The 12,270-nt window shown below is 48.5% G+C and overlaps 1 protein-coding gene across 1 annotated transcript; it reads right to left on the bottom strand.

Annotated features, from left to right (window-relative positions):
* Positions 1-581: 581 nt before the first annotated feature.
* On the bottom strand, positions 582-5,838 carry IL25 (interleukin 25). Its single transcript, XM_066343654.1, has 3 exons — positions 5,750-5,838; positions 3,470-3,742; positions 582-1,212 (listed from the first exon to the last, which is right to left on the bottom strand). The coding sequence occupies exons 1-3, from the start codon at positions 5,836-5,838 to the stop codon at positions 957-959; spliced, it is 618 nt and encodes a 205-aa protein (XP_066199751.1). The 3' UTR covers positions 582-956.
* Positions 5,839-12,270: the final 6,432 nt, after the last annotated feature.

Genomic DNA, 12,270 nt, shown 5'->3' with positions numbered 1-12,270 from the left:
TTGTGTCCCCTCCCCTAACCTTAACCCTCTTCCTCAGCCCGTCTTTTCTCCCTTTTCCTTTTGGGAGTGGGGTGGGAGCTGGAATCCAGCCCAGCAGCCTCCCCAGGCCTCAGCTGTAGCAGCCAAGGCGAAAGACAAAGGCAGATTGTTGGGGGGACAAGGGGGCGCTGTGTTCCTGCTGCAGTGCCTCAATGGGCCTCTGTCTCTCCAGCATACCAGGGGGTGGCCTGACCCCCACCCCGGTGTTCAGGGGTGGACCAGGGAGCCGGAGAAGGAGAGGGATGGGTGACCACCGCGGAAACGCTGAGAGAGGTAGGTGAGGGCTGGCTGTGGGAGGGGCAGGGACTGGGCTGGGACCGCAAGGCGGTTAGGCACCAGGATGCCAAAGACAAATTAAGCCACTTTTAAATACAGATTATTTATTTGCATAAGTCTCTCCATGTTCAATAACAGCCTCTTCCTCAGAGTCACCCAGGTCAGAAGACTAGTAACATCCTCACTGAGTGTTTGATGGACGGATGAATGAGTGAATGAGTGAATGAATGAATGAACAAATGAACAAACAAACGCAATGAGTGGCTCTCTGTTGGCAAAGGGGAAAATATGAAGAAAGTGCTTGTGCGTGGCGAGGGCAGCTGGGATGGGAGGAAAGGAAGAGACGGAGTGGTGGCCTCAGGAGTGGGCAGAGCTTTGAGGACCGGGATGGGAGGAAACGCCAGAGTGCCAGCATCCAGTGGCCACAGTAGCTGCTGCTCCCTTTACTTCACCTGCACTTCCCATCCACTCCAGAAAGTGCAAAGTGTGTTTTCCTCTAAAGTCCCCATTCCGTCCCACGGTCCTCCTGCTCCAGGTGATGCTTTGGAGGCGCTGAGCACTCAGGCATTCTGGCTCGTTGTAGTTGACGGTTGTATACCCAGCTCCAGTGTACCAACCGGGACCAGCCATGGGCAGCATGACTAGGCCATCACACGGGGCCGTACACACACACAAGCCAAGGAGACACGGTAGAGCCTACGTTCCAGGCAGTAGCCATCATGGGTGCCCTCTTCTCCAGGGCACGGCCGGCGGTAAAAGACAGTCTGGTTGTGGTAGAGAAGCTCCGAGTTGCCCCGGGGATCCATGTGGGAGCCTGTATGTAGACTGACACAGTGTGGACACAGGCAACGGGCGTGGTACAGGTCCTGTGGGAGCCGATTCAAGTCCCTGTCCAACCTGTGGGGGAGGCACTCATCAGTCAGGCCCTGGAGGGAAGCGGGCTGGGCAGAAGCAGGGAGGGCCAGGGTGGGTGCGAAGGGCAAAGGAAGGAAATGGTGTGGTTGGGAGGCCTGGCTTCTTGCCCTAGCTCAGGCCCCCACCTGCTAGGTAACTTTGAACAAATCACCCCCTCCTCTCTGGGATTTATTTTTCCCAACAGTGAGGGTCGGGATGGAAGAGTGGCTTTCCAACAGGCCCTGGAATGCTTAGGGGGACAGGGGAAGGTGAGCAGGCTCCCGCTGAGCCTCCGTCAGACCAGCTCCGCTCCCATCTGACATCACACCGGGCTCCGCATCAGCTTTCTCTTTGTAATTGTTTTTATGTTTTAGGGTGTTTTTAATTATAGAATAAAAACTCTCTTACGGTAAAGAAATATATAAAATGAAGACTAATATAGTCTATCTCCCCACCAGTTTCACTCCTCAGAGGGTGTCACTGTCAATCATTTCCCGGACTTCCTCTAACACTGTGCATATATTTTTAGAAGGAGATGCTAGAGTCCATGGTGAGACTTTACTTATTCTGAAAGGATCTTATGGTCAAAAAAAAGGTGAAAAGTAGGTATTCCATAGGTCTGGGACTCCAAAGCCTAGCAAGAAATAGCTGCTATGTTGTAAGGGTATGTTCCACGCAGACACGCCCTCAGAAGCTAGGGCTCAGCTAGCACAGTGTTTTCCAAAGTGGGTTCCTTATTAAGTACCTTGCAAGAGAAGCGGTCTGTGGCCAAATAAGTTTCATGAGTGTTTTCTGCGGACTTCTTGCACACTTGCTGAACACATTGTGTGTCTCCAAGGCATCAGGGCTGGAGCGGCTTTACTCACGCTTGCCTGACATCATCACTTTTCTCTGAGGAACAGCTTGTGGAATGAGTGTTTGCAAAGAACCCACTTTGGGAAAGACAACCTGAGTGGTTTTTAGGGGCTCACAGCCTCCCCACGAAGGGTCTGGACCCAAGCCAAGTTAGCCATCTGACCCACAACTTTCCCAAAGGGGCTTCCTTCCTTCACATTTAGCCCAGGACCTAGCCAGCTTTCTGAGACCATTTCAAACCATGGTGACTAGAAGTCTGAACCCTAGATCTAGTCTCAATCAAAGCCAACCTGCCTGACCAGGTGGTGGCGCAGTGGATGGAGTGTCAGACTGGGATGCGGAGGATCCAGGTTCAAGACCCCGAGGTCACCAGCTTGAGCACAGGCTCATCTGGTTTGAGCAAAAGCTCACCAGCTTGGACCCAAGGTCGCTGGCTCAAGCAAAGGGTTACTCGGTCTGCTGAAGGCCCACGGTCAAGGTACATATGAGAAAGCAATCAATGAACTAAGATGTCACAACGAAAAACTGATGATTGATGCTTCTCATCTCTCTCTGTTCCTGTCTGTCTGTCCCTACCTATCTCTCTCTGTAACTCTCTCTCTGTCTCTGAAAAAAAAAAAAAAAAAGCCAACCTCTCTCTCTACCCACTGAACTTCTCCTTCCACCCCAAAGCCAAGGTTAAGCCAGACTAGACTTATGAGTAGTGGGAACACAGACATCCTGAGAGGACAAGACAGAAGGAGAAATATGTTTGGGATCCCTAAGGCCTAATTTTTAGTATTTTGTTTCATTATCCCTAGTTTGGTGCTTCCTAATACTTCTCACATCATGGGACAAATAGAGAATTATAATATTTGTGTGGCACATAAGACTGCTCATGGTCCAAAGTAAGCAGCCTGGTGCTCCAATCACCCAGCTTCCCCCCGAGCTGAGGGTTTCATTATCCTAGTATATTTATAACCCACTCACATCCCAGGGTGGAGCACTTGGTATTAGGATGCTTTGTGCCTGTATCATACCATGATTCCCAGATATTCTAGTTAGAAAAGCATGGCCCCTATAGGAATGAAGGAAGAGGAGAAAAGGAGAAAACTAACATTTTATATATTAAATATAGATTTTATATACATTATTTCATATGATCTGTACATCAGCCTATAAGGTATTATCTCATCTTACAGATGAAAAATAACCTGAACTTTAAAACCTTCAGTAATTGGACAGGGTCACCCAGTAAAAGTCAGAGCCAGGACCCAGACTAGGTCTTGTCTAACACCCAAACCTTTCAGGCCTCTATGAGGTAAAAAGGGGCAGGGAGGATGGAACTAAGTAGAACTCCCTGGTCCCCTCACACACACCCTGCCCAGCACACATGCAAGCCTTCAGGAGGGGACAATAGACTCACTCATATCTCCAGGGGGAGATGGACCTGCTGTTGAGGGGTCCATCTTCGCTGGCCCTGCAGGATATTGGGTGGTGGGTGCGGCTTGCAGTCTCTGGGGGAGGCATGAGCACAGTGTTCAACTTCAGCAAGTCTTCAGTGGAGTACTGTCCATTGCTGAGGAAGCAGCTGGGCCAGTGGGTGCAGTCCTTTTGAAGCCGCAAGCTGAGGGTATGGGTTCCCATGACTATTGCTAAGAAGACAACCGCCTGTAGAAAAAGGCCAGTGAGAGAATTACTCCCACAGTGTGGGTGCCCCTCTCCCAGTTGTTCCCTGAGATCCTAGTTTCTAGCTCTACCTAGCCCCCCGACCCAAACCTTGGAGCCCAGCTTCCTTCCACCCCCAGCAATGTCCCTGCCACTTTCCCACCTGCAACTGTTCCCGAGCCCTGGGCCTCTGCGCACTCACCTGGTACATTGCTGGAGGCCAGATACTGCTCGCCTAGCACAGTGCTGACAGACTGACAGGGAAGGCCCTGTGGAAACAGGCTGATTGGAGCAGTTAGGAGTCCTGGTTTTATTTTCAGCAAACCTGTTTTGTTTATTCAAATTTATTTCCACTACCTTTTGGAGGGAGTGACCTGAGATTAAAAAAAAAACAAGAAAAAAAACAAAGAAAACCTGACAGTGTTTCCAAAGCTGCTTAGAATGCTCTACTCATGGAAGCTGTGATGAACATTGTTGCAAGCCTGGAAACCTATTGGGTAAACTTTAGTCTTTGCATGGGGTCAAAGCAATAGTAGTCTGCTATTCTAAGACTTTGAAAATTGGCATTATGACAGTTAGCTCAGTTGCTTAGAGCATCATCCCCAGTTCGCCAAGGTTGCCAGTTCCATCTCCTGTTAGGGCACATACAAGACTCAACCAAGTGCATGCTCCCTCCTGGGAGCAAGCCAGCACCTCCCCCCCCCTGCTCCCACAGGTATGCATCAGGAACAGTGGAGGCAGCTCATCCTGGGCTAACCCCCTGAACCTGTCTCCAAGTCCTCTTTCTCTGCCTTCTCAGTGAGCCAGAGCAGCCCCTCCTAGGCTCTCTCCTGTTGTTTCTTCTCTCTTCTCTCCTAAGCCCTTCCTACCCTTCCTATTTTCTTTCACCTTCCCCATTTTTTTATTTTTTTTTTAGAAAGAGGAGAGAGACAGAGAGAAAGGGAGGTGGGAGAGCGGGAAGCATCAACTCCTAGTGGTTGCTTCCCGTATGTGCCTTGTCTGGGCAAGCCCAGAGTTTTGAACCGGCGACCTCAGCATTCCAGGTCAAATACTTTACCCACTGCACCACCACAGGTCAAACCTCACCTTCCCCAGCTTTAATAAACGTATTCTAAAATCACCTAGGGAATAAAAAGAATCAACCAATGAATGCATAAATAAGTGGAACAAAAAATTGATGTCTTTCTCTCTCTCTCCCCCCTTCTTCTCTCTCTAAAATCAATAAAAAGTTTTAAGAATTAATTTTATAAAATGAAGAAAACTGACATCATGGGAATTTCCCTGGTTAGCTTTGTAGACAAAATTAAGGAACATTATCCGGCCTCTTTTAAAGAGGCCTCATTTCTGCCTGACCTGTGGTGGCACAGTGGAAAGAGCCGACCTGGAATGCTGAGGTCGCTGGTTCAAAACCCTGGGTTTGCCTGGTCAAGGCACATATGGGAGTTGATGCTTCCGGCTTCTCCCCCCTTCTCTCTCTCTCTCTCTCTCTTTCTCTCATTCTCTCACCTCTTTAAAATGAATAAATAATAAAATAAATAAATAAATAAAGAGACCTCATTTCCATGGTCTCTGCTGCTCCCACTCAAGGTCTTGTCTCCACCATTCCCTTTCTTCTCAGACGTCCTCCTGATCACCCACCTTGGTGAACATTTCCACTCTATATCCTGCAACCATCAACCCTTCTGTTCTCTGACCCCTTTCTCATCTTCAACGACCCTAACTTCTATGACCCCCATCATCTATGACTTCTCCCCATTGTCTGTGACCCACTCCCTAACTTGCCCTCTCCAGTGGCCACCCAAACCCCATCCCAGCCCTCTCCCTAACCCCATAGGACTGACAGAAAGGCCTTCATCCCATAAGTTTGTTGGCTGGGTGTACAGGGTCTGATGGAAGAAGCTGTGGGTGACTGTCCCATTGCACAAATGAGAAGGATGAGAAGGTAAAGTGGAGAAGAGGAAGGGCTAGTAACTACCTCACCTAAGACTCAACAGGAGGTCCCAGTTCCAGGGACCAGCCTGCCCCCACACCCACTCACAGGGCCTTGGGGACAAGGTCATAGTAGAGGTAGCTACTGCTCTCAGGACATGAGATGAGCCCACTCAGCCTCAGAGCCCCCAGCTGCATTGGTCACTGTCCGCGGGTGCAGGGATAGGGAATGGTAATTGTGTGCTGCACTACATTCAGGCTGGGCCTGACCCCAAAAACCCAGTTCAGCCAGACCCACCTGGCCTGAGAGGCACTGTGCTGGGAGAAGGCCAGAGCCTGCTTCCTTCCGGGTCTTTCTCTTCATCCTTGCCCATTGAACCCACTCAAACCCCACACCCACAGCACCCCCACCCCCACACACACCATATATTGACATTGTATCCAGAATAATGTTTCCTGATTTGCATGTGCTTTCCCTTAGAAAGTACTCCTCTAGTAACCAAGGACACAGGCAATAAGCAAAGAGAACCAGAAGTAACCTTAACTGTCTAGTGAGGAGGAATCCTTCAAATGCTTTAGGGCAGCGATTTTCAACTTTTTCATCTCATAGCACATATAAACTAATTACTAAAATTTTCACCACATCAAAAATCATATTATATTTTTTGCCCATCTGACAAAAAATAGATATAATTTTGATTCATACACACTGGGTAGCTATTGTAGTGTTTGCTGTTGTCATTTTTTTATTTGACAATCTAAGGGGAAAATGTCAGGGCTCCCAACTAAATCATTAGATATTGCATGGGGTTTTTTGTTGTTTGTTTTGTTTGTTTTTTGTATTTTTCTGAAGCTGGAAACAGGGAGAGACAGTCAGACAGACTCCCGCATGCGCCCGACCGGGATCCACCCGGCACGCCCACCAGGGGCGGCGCTCTGCCCACCAGGGGGCGATGCTCTGTCCCTCCGGGCGTCGCTCTGCCGCGACCAGAGCCACTCTAGCGCCTGGGGCAGAGGCCAAGGAGCCATCCCCAGCGCCCGGGCCATCTTTGCTCCAATGGAGCCTTGGCTGCAGGAGGGGAAGAGAGAGACAGAGAGGAAGGAGAGGGGGTGGAGAAGCAAATGGGTGCCTCTCCTATGTGCCCTGGCCGGGAATCGAACCCGGGACCCCCGCACGCCAGGCCGACGCTATACCGCTGAGCCAACCGGCCAGGGCCAGATATTGCATGTTTTAAAAAATTTTTGTTATCTGACTGCTGGTGGCGTAGTGGATAGAGTATCAACCTGGAATGCTGAGGATCCAGGTTCAAAACCCCAAAGTCACTGGCTTCCGTGCAGGCTCACCAGCTTGAGCATGGCATCACAGGCATGATCCCATGGTCTCTGGCTTGAGCCCAAAGGTCACTGGCTTAAAGCCCAAGGTCGCTGGCTTGAGCAAGGGGTCATTGGCTTTGCTGGAGCATCTCCTTCCAGTCAATGAACATATGAACAAGCAATCAATGAACAACTAAAGTGCCACAACTATGAGTTGATGTTTCTCATCTCTCTCCCTTCCTGTCTGTCTATCTTTCTCTCTGTCTCTCTCTTACTAAAAGAAAAAAATTTTTTGGTGTGTGGCACACCCTTGAAAATCGCTGCTTTGGGGCAAAGCAGCCCCAAAGCATAGTAGTAATTAGATCAGAGAGCATTCTGGAGGATTGGGGACAGCTGCTCTGGTGAGGGCCCTGGAACTGGGGTGGGGCAGGGCTACAGAAACCAGTGGCACTTAGGAGAGCACTGAGTCAGGAGTCCACCAGCCTGCTCCCACTGACTCCCTCTGCATCCCTGTGCTCCCAGATGCACTCACTGCCACACTCTGCTGGCCTGCATCCTGTCAGTGCCTGGATGGCGCCAAGGCCTGTACGTGCATCAGTTCATTTTACCTTCCAATAAAACCATGAGCTGGAGCCTGACCAGGCGGTGGTGCAGTGGATAGAGCGTTGGGCTGAGACGTGGAGGACCCAGGTTCGAGACCCCAAGGTCACCAGCTTGAACACGGGCTCACCAGCTTGAGCCCAAGGTTGCTGGCTCGAGCAAGGCGTCACTTGGTCTGCTGTAGCCCCCCAGTCAAGGCACATATGAGAAATCAATCAATGAACAACTAAGGAACCGCAACAAAGAATTGATGTTTCTCATCTCTCTCCCTTCCTGTCTGTCTGTCCCTATCTGTCCCTATCTCTGACTCTCTCTGTCTCTGCCACAAAAAACAAAACAAAACAAACAAACAAAAAACCATGAGGTGGAAACTATTACCCTATTATCTCATGTTAAGATGAGGAAACTGAGATCCAAAGAAGTTTAGTGATCTCTTCAAGGTCACACAGGAAAGGACAGAGATGGTTTTCCCTGACCAACTCCAAACTTGAGCTCCTGATGGCTGCAAAGGGGAGGGAAATCCTCAAAGTAAATGCTTTCTTACTCATCTGGGCTTGGGCTAGGACAGGTCTTCCCTGAACCTACCTGAGGCCACAGGGCATTTCTACCCACTCAGGCATTCAGCCCTGCTGGCTGGGACCCACTGTTCCCCACTGCAGTTTTCCAGCCTCTGGTCTGGCACAAGGCTCCCAGGGTGGCTCTCAGTGTTCCTGAGCAACCTCCAACTCCAGAAAAGGCTCTGAGAGGACAATGTTCTTCCAGAAGACCTGACTCCCTGTGGGTCTCCCCAAAACCAATCAGAGCCTCAGGGCATGACATTGTCCTAGAGCTCTTGATCTTGCCCACCCCACCCGACTCTACCCCGGCCTCAGTCCAGGATGAGGTTCTCAAAAGACTTGGAAATTATCCTAGCTACTGATCACTTCTTGATGCTGCAGAAAACAGATTGGCTGCCCAGAACATTGACCTTCTGGAAAGGCCTTTGGGGTACCCCCTGCCTCTGTAGCAGGACCTCCTCTGAGGAAATCCTTGAAAGGCAGAGGGAGGGCTCTCCATGCCCACAGCCTCTCCCAGGGATGGTCAGGCCTGACACTGCACGTGCGCTCTGAGCCACACCCACCACTCCACCTGTTTGCTCAGCCTCGGCCCTTATCTCGGTAGCATCTCTGAGTCTGTGGGACTCCCTAGGGTAACTCCCTGCCATGAGAAACATTTTCCAGATGGTTTTCCTTCTGGGGTGACTAGCTTTGGAATCCCTGAGTCACTTCAGCTTCCAGGGAATCCTTGGGGGGTGTGGGAAGATGGGTGTGGCAATGGGGAGAATGCTGGAGGTGGGAGCAAGGAAAGGTTCCCAGCACCTTACATCAAGGGTGCCTCCCAGTGACTTCTCACCTGCCTGGCCTGGCCTGGCAGTCAGGGGGACCTGCTGGGAGTCCCACCCTATACCCCTGGGAAGAGACATCAGCCAGGACCTAGCAGGAAAGGGCAGGGACGATGTGATAGAATACACCCCCACCTTCGGCCAAGAAAGGCTCCGAGGGTGTGCAGAAAGAATATGGCAGTCCTGCCCTTTCTCAGAAAGACATTAAAACCCTCACCTGCCTGACCTGTGGTGGTGCAGTGGATAAAGCGTCAACCTGGAAACACTGAGGTTGCTGGTTCAAAACCCTGGGCTTGCCTGGTCAAGGCACATATGGGAGTTGATGCTTCCTGCTCCTCCCCCTCCTCTCTCTCTCTCTCTCTCTCTCCCCCTCTCTAAAATGAATAAATAAATAAATAAAAATTATTTTAAAAAAAAAAACCCTCACCTGCTGCCTTAAAGTCCTGACCCTTCCTCTGCTCAGCTCTTGACCTTGGACCCTCACTAGTCCTTTCTCCTTATTTGAAAAGTATATCTGTGTCTGGGGTAGGGGGAATTTTAACCTGAATGGCCACAAAAGTGCCATATTTGCTCTAGACCTCAGCTCCTGAAACAGTGCTGAAACTACAGGACTCAGAAGAGTTTCTAGAAGCCCATCTGCACTGACCTGATGTGAGGTGGAGGCACTGGTGGTTACAATGCTGACCTACCTCTGTTCCTACTGTTAAATAGATGGTATCCTCAGCCCCAGGGCACCCCTACCTATCACAACGTCCCTGTGGTCCTGCAACTAAAGGCCCGCTCAGATAGAGCTTCCAGAACAGTTAGCATGTACTGATTAGTAGGTAATAACAGTACTGGTTGCTAATTATCTGTAGTGTCACCTTTAGTTACAAGGATGCCTAAGCTCAGGAGCCTGCCTTCAAAGAAAAACCTATCTGACCTGGGAGACACACAGAGAATCGGAATACATAGGACAAGAAGCCCCACAACTCCCTGTCCAGCGGGGAGCTGGTATCTTACTCAGCTTCGTTCTACACAGTCATGGCTGCCCCTGTTCATTTAGCCATTCACCAAATATTTATTTCCTTAATGTTTATTTTATTTATTTTAGAGAGGGGAAGGAAGAGAGCAGGAAAGAGACAGGAACATCTATCTTTTCCTGTATGTGCCCTGAATGGAGATCAAATCAACAACCTCTGAGATTCAGGATGATGCTCTAACCAACCGAGCTATCCAGCCAGGGTCACCAACTATTTATTGAGCACTTACTTCACACCAGGCGCTATTTAATTTTATTTTCTTTTTATTTATTGACTTGAGAGAAAGAGAGGAAGGAAGAGAGAGGGAGAGAGAAAAACATCAATTTGTTCTTCACATATTTATTACTCATTGGTTGATTCCTGTTTGTACCCTGACTGGGGGTCAAACCCACAACCTTGCCATATCTGGACGACACTCTAACCAACTGAGTGACCCAGCCAGGGCACTTGGCACTATTTTAAATGGTAGGAATACAGAGGAGGAAAAGCTAGATAAAATTCCCACATTATTAAACCTCCGTTTTAGGAGAAAACAGATGATAAACAAGGAAACAAGATAATTTCTGAAAATAATAAGTGCAATGAAGAAAATGAAATAGTGTTTTGAAGTAAGAAATTATGGGGGCAGAGAGCTGGTTACTTTAACTCAGAAAACCAGGGGAAACTTTCCTGAGGATGAGTGGTCCAGGCAGGTGGAACAGGACATGCAGAGTCTTAGAGATGAGTAACAACTGAATATATCTGAGAAACAGAAATGACAGTGTGGCTGGAAAACAAAGGATGAGGGGAGAGTGGGATGCGATGAGGTGGAAAAGGTGAGCATGGACCAGATCACATAGGTACTGTGGTGGAGCATTCAGGTTTTATTCCAAGGTCAGTGGGGAAGTATTGACTGGATTAGCCACATCAATCTTGGTGATGTGGGTTTCCCAAGAGCAGGCACTTTTATCCAGACTCTTTGAAGATGTAATCACCCTCACAGGAGCACATAATCTAGTTACAGTATTTCCCCATGTTTAAGATGCTCCCATGTGTAAGACACTCTAATGATAAGACACACCTTAATTTGAGGGCCAAAAATTTTTTTTGTGGCAGAGACAGAGAGGGGGACAGATAGGAAGGGAGAGAGATGAGAAACATCAATTCTTCATTGCAGTTCCTTAGATGTTCATTGACTGATTTCTCATATGTGCCTTGACTAGGGGGCTACAGCAGACGGAGTGACCCCTTGCTCGAGCCAGCGACCTTGGGCTCGCACTGGTGAGCCTTGCTCAAACCAGATGAGCCCGTGCTCAAGCTGGCAACCTTGGGGTCTCGAACCTGGGTCCTCCACATCCCAGTTCAACGCTCTATCCACTGCGCCTGGTCAGGCTGGGGGCCTGAAATTTGAAAAAAAAAAAAGTATTACATTAAGTTATTGGACTCGTTTTATTCATCATAAAATTCATACAACTCCTCATCACTGAAAACAACACCTATCCATTAGCTTGTCCTCATCTGTGTCTGATGACAAATCACTGTCTTCAACAAGGAGCACAAAAACAAGCATGAAAAAGTGGGAAATGTAAGTAAAAAAATCTACAACCACTGTATAAGATGCACCCAGTTTTTAGACCCCAAAATTTTCAGAAAAAGTGCATCTTATACTTAGGAAAATGCAGTAACTATCCTGTACCTTGCTTTCTCCCACCTTCCTGTAATCTTTCTTAAATTCCTGCATTAATTCCAAATGTATGAAAGAAACTATAAAACTGTCATTCCCTGGAGCACTTGAGATCTTGCTTCCCAACATTGTCCTCAGTTTGGGTCAAATAAATGCTTATAAAAATTCTCTATAGGTTTGGACATTTCTTACATCAATAGTTTAAAGTATTAATTTGTTAAATGTAAATATTGAAAATAGACTACAACCTGACCAGGCAGTGGATAGAGCATTGACCTGGGATGCTGAGGACCGAAGTTCAAAACCCAGAGGTCACCAGCTTGAGCGCTGGCTCACCAGCTTGAGCGCGGAGTTCCCAGCTTTAGCGTGAGATCATAGAAATGACCCCATGGTCACTGGCTTGAGCAAAGAGTCACTGGCTCTGCTGGAGCCCTCAGGTCAAGGCACATATGAGAAAGCAATCAATGAATAACTAAGGTGCCTCAATGAAGAATTGAGGCTTCTTATCTCTCTTCCTTCCTGTCTCTCACTAAAAAAAAAAAAATTAAAAAAAGACTACAGTTTGTCCTATTTGGCATCTCACTTTTTAAATACTAGGAACCTCAAAAATGGAGGAAAGGTTTGATGTGTGTTGTACCCTAAAAGGAAGA

Source organism: Saccopteryx leptura, chromosome 6, assembly GCF_036850995.1.
Source record: "Saccopteryx leptura isolate mSacLep1 chromosome 6, mSacLep1_pri_phased_curated, whole genome shotgun sequence".
NCBI classification, from domain to species: Eukaryota; Metazoa; Chordata; class Mammalia; order Chiroptera; family Emballonuridae; genus Saccopteryx; species Saccopteryx leptura.
The sequence above is the reverse complement of the archived record's forward strand: the minus strand, read 5'-3'. Positions and strand labels throughout refer to the sequence as shown.